Genomic DNA, 15,297 nt, shown 5'->3' with positions numbered 1-15,297 from the left:
TATTTTTTAAAATATAAAAATTAATATTATAAATAGTTTTGGTTATAAAATTATTACTAAATTAAAATTATAATGATCCAATTATGATAAGTTAAAATTTAAAGATTGAATTATAATTAAGTTAAAATTATAAAATTAAATGATTACTTTTTTATAATTATCATCCATTTTATTTGGCGTAAATTGTAAATTTGGGTTCGCCTAAAAAAACGTTGTGATTTACATAGGGAAAATTAAATAACTAAAAAATTATTATTTTTTTAAATAAAACTCAAAACAGGTCAAGTAAAATGGCCTGGAAGGTAATCAAAGGCGCATTAGCGGCTTCCCAGCCTCAACGCTTGCCCTAGGTCTTTGGTCTTCATCTTCTTCAGCTCTAGGGCTTGTTGATATTCGATCTCGGAGATGGTAAGTTCTCTCTATCTTCATGCGTCTCTTTTCGCTGCTTATTTGCCGTGAGGGTCTAGAAGAAGATCATCTAACGTTTTGTTGCTTGCCTCCGCTTCTTTGGAATTAATTTACAGGCGGATTCTCCTCTCAGAAGGTAAGCCCCATAGCATTCGGATTGAGATATTTGTTGAGCACTAGACATTTTCCCCGTGTTGAATATTTTCGGAGCAAGATTGTATATCTGCATTTTTTTTTATTATTTGCGCTGTAATAGTCGTTTTCCTTTAACCCTCTCTAAATCTTGTCTCTGTGTACGCTCCTTGCGATATGCGGGCGCTTTTACTCAATTTAATTGCCGATAGGTCAGTAAATTTTTTATTTTTAGAGCTAGGTTCTTCATTTTGTCCACTTTACTTTTAAAACAAATATTAACTTTATGTTTAGTTAGTGATTTGTTCATATGACTATAATCTTTTAAATTTTTGTATCTTGTTTATTTTAAAATTGGGGGATGTATATCATCTGCTTGCCTGATTGTGAAAGAACGAATGGGCTGCTAGTCCGATGAGGATTTCTTAACGGTTTTGAAGCACGAAAATACATTTGTCGAGACTTTTTAGGCTTGAATATGGGGATGAAGTAATTTTAATTTTTATAATAATAAGCGTAAGTTGTGTTGGATATGAGAAAGACATCACTCAGGCTCTGGGTTAATACTTAATAAAGCTATTCAATAAGCATTTCCGACTGTGCATAATGGAATGTGGCAGGACTTCAAGGTCCCCGTCCCCATGGAGAGCCCAGTCAAGATCGAGATCCAGGTCAAAGACTCCGCCTAGGGCTAGGTCCCGGTCTCGTTCTAGATCAAGATCCTGGTCACGACGCAGACCAAGGTCCCGTTCAAGAAGCCGCGGCAGGTTAGTGGTAATTGTATTAAAAAGTCCTGTCATTCAAGAGTTCAAGTTGGTGACCCTCAGTGCTGTTCTTCAGTTTAATCCTGACACTTCTACTTTTGTGCCTCCTCTCTCCCCTTTCTCGTTCAGATCAACGTCAAGAAGTTATGGAAGGTTAGTTCCAGACAACACCCCCCCCTCAAAAAAAAAAAAGTGCCCCCCCTAATTTCTAGTCAGAACCCCCAAAGTCTGCTATAAACCTTTTCTAGTGTGTAAGTAGTAACTGTTCGTGTTCCTGATGTTGTTTAATAATGTTGCTCCCAACATTTTGACTCTGTTATTTTGCAGGACTGATGCCGTAAATCCTGGGAATACTCTCTATGTTACTGGCCTATCTTCAAGGGTTACTGAGAGGGACCTAGAAGAGCACTTTTCTAAGGAAGGAAAGGTAATTATCATAATCATATTTTATCTTGTTTATCACTTAATTTTTACAGATTAAGTTAATGATGAACCTTCAATCCTGCAATCATGATCAATAGTTGTTTTCTCTGATAGGTTGCCTCATGTTTTCTGGTGGTGGAGCCTCGTACACGTATTTCCCGTGGTTTTGCTTTTGTTACCATGGATTCTGTTGAGGATGCGAACCGCTGTATCAAGTATCTTAATCAATCTGTACTTGAAGGTCGCTATATTACAGTTGAGCAGGTAATGGGATTTTCACTTAATTAGTGAGCGATAAGGCAATTTTGCTTTACTTTCTCCTTGACTTGAAGGTTTTCTGGTTATATTCAGAATACATTGCATCAGCTATGTTGGCAGCGATCAAAGATGATCCGTTCACCCATGTCAACTTTAGTGAAACATCTTGATCAATGGCAAGCTTAAACAGCTTATCAAATGCGTCTGATCAACTAAACATAGCAACTATATTGCCCAACAACTTTACAACCTCAGCATTCACTTTCAACTCTCCAATAATCAACGGACATTATCAACAACTTTCTAATCAAGCTTTTATGGTATCTCATGCCTGGCATTAATAGTGTGTGGATACATATTACAGGAAATAGGAAGAGCTTACTTTCTCTCTGTGGAGGGTTAGCATCATCACTATTTTTTCAGTGAACCAAAATCATCTGTCTTTAATTGACACATAATGCACCTGCATTTAGGTTATCTCCTTGTATATTAAATGAATTGGATGTCCTTGCATTTGTGTTTTGAGATAATACACTTTTATTTGTTGACTGCCGTGTCACTTAAAGATTTTTTTTTATAATAATAATAAATGAACTAATATGGAGATTGCTTACATTCACACATCATTGAGGAGGCTAGCATATAAATAAATGTGAATGTGCGCAAGTATTTTAGTTTCTTCTCAGCCATAACTGTGACTTATTTTCCCTCATCCTTGTTGCTCTTAAAAGAAGGAGTGTCTGAATAAGTGATACTTACAAAAGAAGTTAGTGTTGTTAAAAGGATGCCCTGAGGTCCAAGCACAAACTTGTACTAATAGTGACACCTTAATGATTTATAACATTTTTCCATATCTTTCAAACTAAATATTTAGGAAATGTATTGTATTTCAGTCACGGAGGAAAAAGCCTAGAACTCCTACACCAGGGCACTATCTTGGTCTCAAGAGCACTAGAGACTATGGTAAGTTTGAGATCCTTATATCTTGAATAGGTTAATTACTCCTATGGTGATGCATATCTAATTTCTTGTTTGAAATACTATAAGAATTCACCAGTAACATTTTTTTTCATTCAATTTCATTATCATGTCTCTTAAGGGTACCGTGGCGATCGTGGAAGGTACCGTGGTGGGTCAGGTCGTGATGACTATACTTATCGTAGGTCTCCAAGGCGCTCACCATACCGAGGTGGTCGGGATGTATCACTGCGGCACTCACCCTATGGTGGAAGATCTCGGGGGGACAGATCAAGGTCCCTCCCTTACTCTCCTTATGGCAGTCCAGACAGGAAGTATGCTCGGGGATCTAGGTGATGCCAGCAAAGTTTGTTTAGTTTTAAGATGCTGTGACTTTTCGAGTCTGCACTTAAAAAGTGTGATATATAATCGTTTTAGTCTGTAGGTTTATCGTGTTTTAAGACTTCTAGTCGTCTGATTATCTTGAAATTAATTGGAAGCTCTGGGGAAGACTTTGGAAAGTGTTGTGAATTTTATATTTGAACGCCTTTTCTTATACAGAACCATTTTGTTAGATGCTTGCTTTCTATACTACTGTTTAGTGGTGTTAAAGAAATCTTTATGCTCAAGAGTGCTGTATTTTTCCTCAGAGGCATGGTACTAAACCAGATTCCTCACTTACCCTTTTGTATGATGTGCTCGAGCTTTATTCATTTGTCCACATGCCCAGATTATGATCTGGCCCTATCATTGTCTAAAGTGGCCAGCATCAATGTTCAAAGTTTTGCTGGCTTGATATTAACATACAGTGCGTTGTTAACCTTCCTTGATGAAGGTGATTATAGTTTTAAGGGGACCGAACTTATTTCCGGAAAAATTTGTCAAACCCTGGGTGATTTGTTGGAGTTGAATTTTATGACTTTTTTGACTGTCATGTCTGAGCCTGGAGGAAATCAAGTAATTCTTGTGGGGGAAATTATCAAGGTGTGAACCCGCAATAACGGTTTTGATTTGTTTCTTAATCCCGTCGATACTCAAGCGCATGAGTTAAAAATGTGCGTAGTTTCATTTAGTCTCTGCGATTAACACGGACGTCTAAATTTTTATTACTAGCTCTGGATTTCTGCTAACTCGTAATCGCAGCGTGCACATGTTAATGTCCCGTGATCAAGTCAAAAAAATAGCTTAAAGCGTAACAAATGTATCACGCCCCATAGATAAGCTATTAGGAGAGAACCCGTTTTCTTGTTTAAAGCCGTGTGAAGTGTGGCAATACACTGCGTGAATTGGAGTTTTCCTCGTATGGATTGGTCCAACAAGTTGTAGATGTCTTCTCAGAGTTCCAAGTTTTTTACAGCCTTCCACGCTTCTTCCTCGTTTGTTTCTGCCCAAAATCACAATATGATATAAATTTAGTGTCATGCTGTGGTGGATAACACAGAAGTTCCATTCATGTTTTACTCTCAATTCTCTTGGGCCCAATCCTGTGCATGTCTGACCTTTTATGGAGCTGAACAATCATTTCCCGATCAATCTGAATTTCCCTTAAATACTTTTTTTTTGGGTGAATACCCTCTAATTATTTTTAATTCTAATTAACATCTAGGATGAAAATTGGATGTTACAAGTGCCTTTGGTTTCAATAGCTAATGGGTCAATTAGCTTAGTGGTTCGGATGTCATGGATTTCCTCTCCTCTAGGAGATGGCTTACATAAGCTTGCTCTGTCTTCGAATTTAATAAGATTAAAAGGAGTGCTTTTGTTGCTTGCATTTTTGCTGCTGTTTATACTGATGGATGGAGAGGAATAATAACTGCATTTTTCAAAACAACGAAAGTGAAGTTGATGTTATTTGCGCTGTGGTTCAACAGGACTTGGTGGTCAGCTTTGAAAGGTATCTTCTCAAGAAGATCAGGCCATGCGAATCCCATTTCCTAAATGCGCTTAACGTCTTACAGATTATAGATAGACTGCTCTAGTCTTATACAGTGCTTGGTCTATCTTTCTATATTCACATATAGGGGACAATTCGTGAGTGTAAAAAAAGAAAAGGAAATGTAACCCCAAAAAAAGGGGGGAAACTGTTCTTCCCCTCGTCAACGATCCTATCATCATCATCATCATCTCATCTCTCTGTTAATATTAATATTAAAAAGATATAATACAATTTAACGAATATATATCAGCCACCCTGTCTTCTCAGAGCACAACGCTTCTGCGGCTTTTCCTTCTTGTTGCATCAAATAGGAATTTATCTGTATTCGTTCTGTTCAACTGAACTTTCTCTGCTGAGCCTTCTCCCCCTTATTCTTCTTCTGCGTTTCCCCTTCGTAGCCATTTATCTGCTTTATAATGCTTGCGTTACGATTATGCGTTCGCACGGTCCCTGGAGTTGGTTCTCTCACCGATCAGATTAACACCGGCCGTTCATTTCCGCACGCACTTGCAATGGAATCCACGTCTCTTCACTCCCCGGTATTTAAATTGGGATTCAGAAGAATGAAGCGCTCACGATGCCGATCGACTCTCATTTCCTGTAATTCTTCCCGTGGAACCTCTGGGAGCAGGTCCAACTTTGGCGAACATCACGATAATGAATTTCTTGAAGCTTCCCTCCTCCTTTCAGGTACTATCCCAGCTTGTTTCTGGGGTGTTTATTTTCTCAGGTCTACTTCTTCTGAAAGATTGAAAATTTTTCTGTGATACTTCGATTTGATTGCTAGCTGTTTTTGAGGTTTGAGTAAAATTTCAGGCCCATCGTGAAAAGAGCTACTGGTTATGATGGATTGACATGTTAATATATTGAATATGTGTTTGTTTATTTATGTATAATCTTTGAATGTTTGGCCTTCAAAATAAAGAGAAAATGTTCAACTGACGTAACTACAATACATTCTTTCTACGGGAACTGGATAGATTTGTTTGAGCTCAAAACTGCATTAACACACCTGCTGCTGTTTGAAATGCTTATTTAAGATATATTTATTCCTGTGATTGGTTTAGTTAGATCTCCTATGTGTTTCAATATCGTGAAATTGGCCAATGTAGAGTGTTTTTGGAAGCATACTGTTAATTTGTGGTTCTATCTTTTATAGAAGATGAAATCAGAAAATTTTCTGGCGCCCAGTTCTAGTTGTGTAGGCAAATGAAACTCCCATATCTTTTCACGAATAGGACATTTATCCTCTGGAAATGCTTTAGCATAGGTACTAATTGCGATTTCTTTTTCTTTCTTTCCCTTGAATAAACTTGCAACATCCTAAGTTTGTTCTTTGTGGTAACTCAGTTTCTTTTGATAAATTAGGTCTATCCATGTGTATGCATCCCTGAAATTTTAACCACTTAAACTAGCGCAGAAACAATATCGCACTATCAGATGTTGGGGCATGGATTTCAAGAAGATTTACGTTGGAATTCCACTATACGTTCGGTTCCCATATCTCGCCAAGCAAAAAACCTAATGACTGATGCTGATATAATAATACAGACCTTTTTTCAGCGGTTCCAGACTCCGACAATCTTTCTCAAGATTTCTTGTGATGGAGATTATGTTCTGCCAATTGTTGTAGGTTCGTGTCAAAGAAAAACTTAACAGCTAGTCACTTCTACCTTTTAATTTTTGTATCTATCGTCTGTAAAAAATCCGAGTAATATATGCTTCAATTTTTTTATTACTGCAGGGAAGTTTGCTATTGAAAAACTCTTGGATGTTGAAGTGGAACATGAAAATGGGGTAATTCTTTTTGTTTCTTGTCAAAGGGGTCCTCCTTTTTTGTTCATGACTGATCATTAGACCATGTTTAATCTTGCAGGATTGCCCAGATCAATATCAGTTTGTGAAAAATCTTGTTGAAAGACTGGACCATGAAGTATGTAGATGCCATGACTATCATCAATCGCCTTTTATCGATTTGTTTTGCTCTTTCCAATGCTTGTTTGTTAGGTACTTCAATGTATATTGTATGTAGTAATATAATGCAAATATCAGCAGCCAAAAATCAGCCCACTTTCTTCTTTTTAGCATCCTGTTTTATAGTAGATTTGTATTTGGCTTGAAGATCATCATACCATCTTCCTTGGAACTCTTGGTTTTGCATGAATGGTCCTTGACAATGAATCACTCCTCCTCATGCATGATTACTTTCATGTCCATATTTAACAGTCCCACCATGTTACAGAAGAACCGTGTGGGGGGTAGGGGTAATTCTATCGAGAACTCTACCTTTGAAGAGATGGAGCTCTTTCACCACTAGATCTATCCTGAGATAGGCAAGATTATGAAAGTGTATCTAATGGTAAAAAGGTCAATCTCTTGAGAGGATATCCATAGAATTATCCCTATCACAAGCTATAAAATGACCTTTTTATGTGCCATTGCACTTTCTCTTTGTTTAAACTAGCAATACCTAGGTTTCATGTTAGATGATAACATCCATCCCATTATATATGTGCATGAGAATTAGGGAAAATTAATTATTTAGTCCTTGTAGTTTTAATTGAGTTGTAATTTAGTATCTAAATTTTGAGTCATTGTAACTCGATTCTTATAATTTTGACTTGGTTGTAACTCAGTATCAAACCTTTGACTCTTGCAACTTAGTCTTTATAGTTTTAATTATTTAAAATATTGGTTCATATATTTTAAAAAATAAAAGTATAGAGATTAAAATTATGTTAAATTTAGGACTAATATTTTAAATTACTAAACCCTTTTAATCTTTATAATTTTATTTTTTAAAATATAGAGATCTATATTTTAAATGGTCAAAACTATAAAGACTGAGTTATAAGAGTCAAAATTTAAAAATTGAACTACAACCAAGTCAAAAATATGAGAATCTAGTTATAACAAATCAAAGTTTATAGATTAAGTTACAGTTAAGCCAAAACTACAGGGACCAAGTGATTAATTTTCTTTGAGAATTATTACAGTACATCAACTTGTGCTGCTGCTATGGCAGACATTGTCATCCTCTCCTTGTGAAGACAGGAACAATCTCTTTGGCAAGTTCCATTTATGTAATCTTACCATGAATTCTCCTTAGTTTAAGATTTTAAAGATTTGGGGTCCCTATTTTTGTCTTTGTTTTGGTGACTGATGGTATTTTAATTTTATTATGAACTATCATTTTGCAAATGGAAATTCCGTGTAAGTTTAATTTGTTAAGAAAATCTTAGCTTCTTTTTTCTGCCTCAGGTTATAATGGTGCGAATTACAAAGAGAGTGGTCAGTACTTACTTTGCTAGATTGTACATCAGCAAGGTTCTAAATACTTCCCAATTCTTATAGATAAATCAACTTTAAATTTTGCTCTCTCATTCACAAAAGTGCTCATTAAAGTTGATAATTTCTGTAGCCTGGGAGAGATGACATTGTTAGCGTGGATGCACGCCCCTCAGATGCCATTAATGTTGCAAATAGATGCAAGGTATAACATCTCTGACGGGCCTCCTCATGTATGATAAACGTCTTTGAATTGTGAAAGGAAATCTTGGCAGATTTGAGCTGATATGCTCTGTTAGGACCCTAACACTCACTTCTAGAAAATCCCACAGATTTACTCACGGACACAAAAGAACTGAAATAAATTATTTCAGGATACAAGTACGCACCTCCCTAAAACAGAATGCTAAATGACACCTGACATAGATGATACAAGTGACTCTGGCCTCAAAAATGTGGATTAAAATACAGAAGGTGAAGAGTATTACAAATACTGTGCTATGCAGACCTCTCTAGAAACTCACATGTTACAAACATGACCTTTATAGAGCAGAACAATTTTTCCAACTTTTAAGAGGCTGGCTCTCCCCTCCCAAATCCTGACGAAAATTCTCCTACCCTTCATTCTTCTCTGCTAATCTCTTTATACACCCACTCACAACTGTTTTAACTGCTTCCTCATACCCTTCCTTTTGCCCTTCATTTTTCTATCGTTTTGTCTATAAACTGTTATGTTTTCTTCTGAACCACTAGTCCCCCATTTTATGTTTCCTCTGTGTTTTGGTGGAAGTTATGGGTTTGGACTTTGGACCTATCATGCTCTTTTGCTGAAGTCCTAGCTAGTTTAGTGCATTAATTCATGTGTTGACGGATCTGCTTGTTTGATTCACAATTTGATATGTACAGGCTCCAATATATGTAAGCAAACAAATTGTTTTAACTGATGCTATTAGACTTGGTTATGGAATGGGCAGAGTGCGTAGTACAAAGTCTACATATGATGTATTGCTTGACAGGTATTACATAATTATCTGGGGATATTTGTGCCATAATCATTTCTCTGTACTAGTTACCTTGGCCTTGGGAGTGTTGATTTTGCCCCTCTTTTCCTTTTCCTTTCCTTTTTTTTTTTTGGGCACACCGGCAAGGTTCCATTGATATATGTTCTTTACAGTCCTGCAGATGGCCCAGATTTGCTATCCCAAGAACTAAGTATGATGCAAAATATGAATATAGCTGCTAAACTGGAAAGGTTTAAAGACGCAGGTATTCTCTCTTTTCATTTTCTCCCTTCTCCCTTTCTCCCCCCGCCCCCAAAAACAAGATGCACGCATTATCGGGAGGATATATTTATACGCTTTTCCGTGAATATGTTTCATGTATGATTGTGATGCGCTGAGTATTCAAGTTTTATAGTTTGTTGTTTTGTGATTGTTGAATTACCTGAAGTAAGGTAGCGCTATGAAATCTTCTAAATTACATGGTTTTGCAGCTTCATGGAGAGACAAACTAGCAGATCTTCGTAAATCAGAGCACGAGCACTAACTAGCTTGTTAGGTATGTCCATTATTACCGGTCAAAGTAGTTTAACCTGTGAGTATGACTAAACATGTTCGTTTGTTAACGGTGGCCAAGTTTTTCTACATGTTTATTGGTACATGTCTGGTGTTGATGATAGGGTATGTACTAAGAAAGACCCTCAGGAATGAGTTGTATTACTGAGGGAACCTAGTAAAACAATTTGGTGCACAGCTCTGTATTGGAAGTCGTTGACAGTTGATTCCAATTAATGTACATAAGTTGTGTTTATAATTGCTCTAGATCTCCTAGAAAGAAGGTTGGCCCGTGCATGCATGCATATGTAATGGCAAACGCCCACGTACTTTGTATTCAATTCTCAAAATGATCAATGAGAAGAAAAGAAATGTCCATGTTTTATGTAGAAACTGGGACTTGAACTTTTGTTATTGTTCTCTCCTATATTGCTTGTACAGTCTTGAGCAGCCGTATCATTTTTTTTTTTTTGTTAATAAAATTTGGAGAAATTAAGGAAAGGAAAAATTTTCATGCCTCTTCACTGGGATTGAACCCAAGACTGCGACTGAAGATAGTCAAGATACTGTGGCCAATTGTGCTTCGCGGGCTTCTATTATTCGGTCTGTCTAATTTGATCTATGATTATGGCAAGTACCCTCTATTTCAAGGAATAGCATTTGAAAATCTTTGGAATTTATCATTCGAACAGTGGCTAAAAGAAATATTTTTTTGTCCTTCTAACTGTTGCCAATATATACTATTACTATATGATGATAATACGAGACGATCATTTCTTTTCTGCTGTAACTTGACTTTCAGCTGGACAGAGCAAGTCGATTTAAGCCTGAACTAACCTTCGTTATATGAAGCAGTGAGGTGTTGTTGTTGTTGTTATTTCAACAAGGGTTTAAAAAGACAGATTGCAAATGCGCAGGCATGTTTCATTGGCAAACATGCCTGTAAGAAGCAAGAGAAGGAAGTGCTGTCCCTACTTCGTATTGAACCAGATGCTGCCCATGAGGTGAACCAACTAGCCCCTTTCATGTCCACAGCATGCATAAACCTTCATTGAAGATGCCATGTTGTGTGAATATAGTCTTCGTTGAACTTCAAATGTAGTGTGCATTTGATAAAAGTATATTTGGAAGATCCATTTGATAAAAGTACATCTCAAATATAGTTTGAATGTGCTTTTAAAGGTTATTCAAACAGACCAGTAGTCTCATGTTTGATACAGTGCCTATCTTCGCCTTCTCTGACAGCCTGTGTTTGATCTTTCATTATTATGCATATGCATTATCTGATAATCATATCCACCAAAGGCTAAACTGGTAGACTTATTATTTACAAGAGGAGGAGGAAATACCCGTGTGGGCCTAAAGGTTGTTGCGCAAATTAATATGGCAAGCTAATGAACTACTCCCCCCCATATCGTCACTGTCCTCAATTTCTGGTCAAATGTACCAAAATGGATTTCAGATAAAATAAAAGAGAAATGTGAGAATCAGTTGGGAGAGAAACAAGAAGACAAAAGGAAACTACAGTGCTTGCCATGTTTGTGCCAGCAAACTAGCGTCACTAGACATTTCCTAGCAATATAGAGCCTGGACTTGTGCTCCTTTACGATGGCAAAGCATCCATTCCTTTCTGGATCACAGTCCATGGAGGAACCACCCAGTCCGCTGTGACTTGTTCCTCCAGATGCGCATTGACCCATTTCAATGGAAGGCCATTAAGCCACGTTTATAGAAATGAGTGCTCCTTTCTTTGTCTTCCTCTCTCTGTTTTCTTTATTTAATTTGAGACTATAGAGGCATCTTCTTAATGCCCTTCACGTTCAAGTATTCATGCATGACAAGGCACTGAGGCTGCATCTTGTCCGTGAGAAATCGCTTATCTTGGTTGTCTTTGCGTGCTATTTCGTCCAAGCAAGCGTCCTTCTTCGCTGCCTAGTCTTCAAGTGTAATATTCTTCAAAGCAAGCCTCTTTTGATCCCATTTTTTGGGGCATGAACCGGGCTGCAACCCCCATAAAATTAGCTTTTGCAACTTGAGTTCTACTTTTTATGAATACAGGATTATGCAAATTTTGGTAGTTCCTAGAATCAGTAAACAATAATTGGGCGAGTAATGTGAATTTTCCATGCTTCTCGGGGTCTAGCATGAGTTGGAAGAAATTTCTCTTTGCGTGGAAAGAAAATGAAGCAACTGTCCAGAACTAGTGAGTTGTATGTATGAAAGTACTAAAGTTTACCATGATTCAAAACAAATACTTTTCTTGTTTTTGTCAAAACTATTTCTGGTTTTGCGAGAAAATCAAACAAATCCAAGAAGAATGAGCTTATAATAGGTTTAAAATATTTTACTAAAAAAAGCAAATATCATTTAAAATATTTGTAAATATAAAAATTTCAGTTGCAAATCAAGGATTCATATTTGAAATTCTTACACACACACACACAACTATTTAAATTGGATTTTATGATTCATTTTAAAAAAATTTGTGGAGATCTAATTATTATTAAATTGATCTTTTGATCTAAATGTTATTCGCACGTGATTAATTATGGGCAACTAACTATTCAAGTTTTGACAAAACTATAATGGTCATATTAAATGTTGTCTCCTTCTAAAGACGAAGGATGGGGATTATGTGTAGACTAATTAGGGATCAGGATCAGCTAGTGCGGATTTATGGACAAAGGTGGGGTCTTTCCTATCATCATTTGAGTTACTCGATCGGCTTATTACTGTATTTGTTCACACATGTTCGGTAGTTCTAATCGTTATCTTTTAGGGGGGAAATTAAAATTGAGATCAAATGGTCTGTGAGTTCGCTTGTTGTTGTCACTTTAACTGTTCCATCTTTGATCTCAGTACGTAGCCACAAGATGTTGACGCAAAAGGCAATACAATTATTGAATTATAAGGAAAAAAAATCAAGCACATTGTATACTAGCTAGTATCAGTATCATTCAACCACCACTTATCACATGCTCAGATGCACCTCATATAGCTCTAGTTATTGTTCCCAGAATTGCATGCGCTATATTTTAGTCATTACAGGCTTTACAAGATTCCTCACAAAGAGGCGTGAGAAAAAAATATCGACCAGTTTTGGATGGAACTTGTTTAATTTCTTGGCATCAGCACATCACAATGCCCTCGACATTTGAAACTCAGTCAAAGCAAATACGTTTCGTTTTGTGACTTTGTCCATCGACAGTTTCATCAAGCGTTCGTTTATGCACAGATAACTTGCAAGTTTCCATGATTCATGGTCACTTTGGGTTCGCTGTCTAATATGAAAAAGGTGTGTAGAGATGGAGAGTTTTGGAAGAGTAATTGGTGAGAGTTTTTTGCAGGATACTGAATTTTGAAGTAATAAATTAAAGAACTCGCTCCAACAAGTTTATCCATAATCTGCCTTTTCCGTGACTATTTGGCTGTTAAGGAAATCAGATTCCCAAAACCCAATTATAGGGTACTGGCGTTTGCAATAAATTTTTCAAAAGAGTTCATTAAGAATTACATTATCGGAATTTTTGTCCCAGGCTTAACTTGGTTCAAAAATAGACAAAGCCTATTTCCCATGTTATAGTTAAAAGAAAAACGATAAAAACTAGATACGAACTGCTTCTGGATGAAGAACAAATTGAACAGTATCCCCAGGTTTCTTTTATTATTTATCGTACGTTAATGGTTACGAGACAAAACAATCCGCGACTGCATACGCTACTACTGGACTTGATATTAAAGCCCTCGGGCTTGTTTTTGAGTTTTCCAATTGAAGATACCATAAAGGAGTGAACAGATACGCCCTAGAAAACTTTTTTCCTCGCCATAAATTTCACAGTAATTTGAGACGTTGAGTGTCTGCAACAAGATTCCCTCAGGAAAAAAAGAAGGTGGTAAAGAGGAGGGGGCCATTAATTGTTGCCATAAATCTCATATCAACCAACCCACAACACTGTTCAAAAGCATGTATGCTTAAAACAAGAGTCCCACTTGTGACACAGATTCTGCTTTGCCAAATTGAGCAAACATCAATAGGCCTCAGGCTGAGAAATTTATTTCCCGACTCTGCAAGTCAACGCTAGCTCCCCCCACTTCTCATCACTTCACTGGATCAAATATCAATAAACATGCAAACATGTTACCATGAAACTGCATGTACAGATAAATGGGTGTGGTATGGTTATACATTTGATTCATGATTTAGTTGAAGAAATTTTCTTTTTGGTGAGAGGAGACTGGAGGAAAGAGCCAAAAGGGGTTTGACAGCTCCAAGGCAGAGAGTCTCACGGGTAAGTTGGGTATTAATGTTGCAGGCAGTGCATTCCAGAGGGAGATTCCCTCATTTAATGCGGTGGTCTTTCTGGTTCTGTAATGCAGCGAGTATCACGATCATGGACGACCCCTTTTGTTGCCTCTCCGCTTTTAATTCCTCTCTGTGCTGTTCTTGACCTAACCTCAACCACATAGTCCTCTCCATCAGTTTTTCAAGACATAATTCTGACCCTGATGATGCATGCACCCAAAAGCAACACATTGCTTTTGCTTCTGGATCTACAAATTGAGAACCAGCAACAAGGGTTAGTTTTGACTTATTACACAGCAGTTTCATGTAGGCATTTTATCAAACAGATGTAATCAGCCATGGCATTTATGGTTGAACAAGGACACACGCGCACCCGAAAAATAAAAGAAAAAGTGAAGTGGGAGGGATGGATGGATGGATGGAGGGAGAATTATGGATTTAAATGCTCTGGGCCAGCTTTATGCTTTGGTAGCCGTGGTTTTAAATGCACTGTTCACACCATTCTAGTGTTCTTAAATCACCCCCAAGACATTCTCACCCTCGCCTCACTCACTCACTCACATCCTTCAAACAGACATCTCCCCCCCCCCCCAATCTTCTTCTGCTCACTTTCTTTCCTTCTCTTCTCTCCACATGCTGGCTTGGCTTCTTTCTGTGTCCCACACATTCAGATGAAATAGTTATTGTGATATTGGCCTGGTTCACTCAGACTAAACCTGAGCGAGATGCTACGGGAGAGAAGAAAGGGAAAACATTTTCTGGGTCCGCCAGGGTTTCGGTTTTGATTGAGCCGTGCCAATATCTCAATGCTATTTCATTTAGCGTATGTTACGTGGCCAGAACCAGAACAGACGAGATCGACATCAAAGGTTTGCCTGTCCTCTTTCGAGATATATACAATTCTTTGTGTTAATTTATGTTGCGTTTTAGCGTTATTTCTGCCTCGTTATAAAGGTTCTTCCCGTGAATGGATACCTTTTGACGAACAAAAGAGAAGAGGGACGTCACTCACAATACTTAACCATGAGATGGGAGATCATGAACCATATTGTCTTTTTGGTTCTAATTGACATGTATAAATTTCATATTATTTTTCATTTGCAATTAATGCTTCCGTTCCTTATTGGTACATAAAACGTGAAAGAAGCGGATGTATTAATTGCAAATGTACGTTTATTAAGGTGTAATAATTAAGTACTGAAAGATTCTTGTATATCAACGGTTAAAACCTTACCCGTAATACGGTACAGGAACGTAACGTAGGTTTTTTTTTCC

The 15,297-nt window shown here is 37.3% G+C and overlaps 2 protein-coding genes across 7 annotated transcripts; both read left to right on the top strand.

Annotated features, from left to right (window-relative positions):
- The first annotated feature begins 275 nt into the window (after positions 1 to 275).
- LOC129321824 (serine/arginine-rich splicing factor SR45a) lies at positions 276 to 3,571 on the top strand. Its single transcript, XM_054967745.1, has 8 exons — positions 276 to 408; positions 525 to 544; positions 1,161 to 1,307; positions 1,434 to 1,457; positions 1,632 to 1,731; positions 1,842 to 1,991; positions 2,879 to 2,948; positions 3,085 to 3,571. Exons 1-8 carry the CDS (start codon positions 406 to 408, stop codon positions 3,297 to 3,299), a joined length of 729 nt encoding a protein of 242 aa, XP_054823720.1. The 5' UTR covers positions 276 to 405; the 3' UTR covers positions 3,300 to 3,571.
- A 1,202-nt stretch (positions 3,572 to 4,773) lies between these two features.
- LOC129321823 (bifunctional nuclease 2) lies at positions 4,774 to 10,963 on the top strand. Of its 6 annotated transcripts, none has more exons than XM_054967741.1 (10): positions 4,774 to 5,568; positions 6,299 to 6,511; positions 6,623 to 6,675; positions 6,755 to 6,811; positions 8,140 to 8,205; positions 8,300 to 8,371; positions 9,073 to 9,182; positions 9,341 to 9,432; positions 9,659 to 9,723; positions 10,575 to 10,963. In XM_054967741.1, the coding sequence occupies exons 1-9, from the start codon at positions 5,295 to 5,297 to the stop codon at positions 9,709 to 9,711; spliced, it is 990 nt and encodes a 329-aa protein (XP_054823716.1). In that variant the 5' UTR covers positions 4,774 to 5,294; the 3' UTR covers positions 9,712 to 9,723; positions 10,575 to 10,963. The 6 variants fall into 6 exon arrangements, with proteins under 6 accessions (XP_054823716.1, XP_054823715.1, XP_054823714.1 ...); XM_054967740.1 differs by lacking the exon at positions 10,575 to 10,963 and adding an exon at positions 9,845 to 10,126; XM_054967739.1 differs by having other exon boundaries at positions 4,775 to 5,568; positions 10,522 to 10,963.
- The last annotated feature ends 4,334 nt before the right edge of the window (positions 10,964 to 15,297 follow it).

The sequence above is a fragment of the Prosopis cineraria genome, unplaced genomic scaffold (assembly GCF_029017545.1).
Source record: "Prosopis cineraria cultivar Desert tree isolate PC_DT_omini unplaced genomic scaffold, ASM2901754v1 PC10, whole genome shotgun sequence".
Taxonomy (NCBI): domain Eukaryota; kingdom Viridiplantae; phylum Streptophyta; class Magnoliopsida; order Fabales; family Fabaceae; genus Prosopis; species Prosopis cineraria.
Note: the sequence above shows the minus strand (reverse complement) of the source record. Positions and strands in the feature narration are given on the sequence as shown.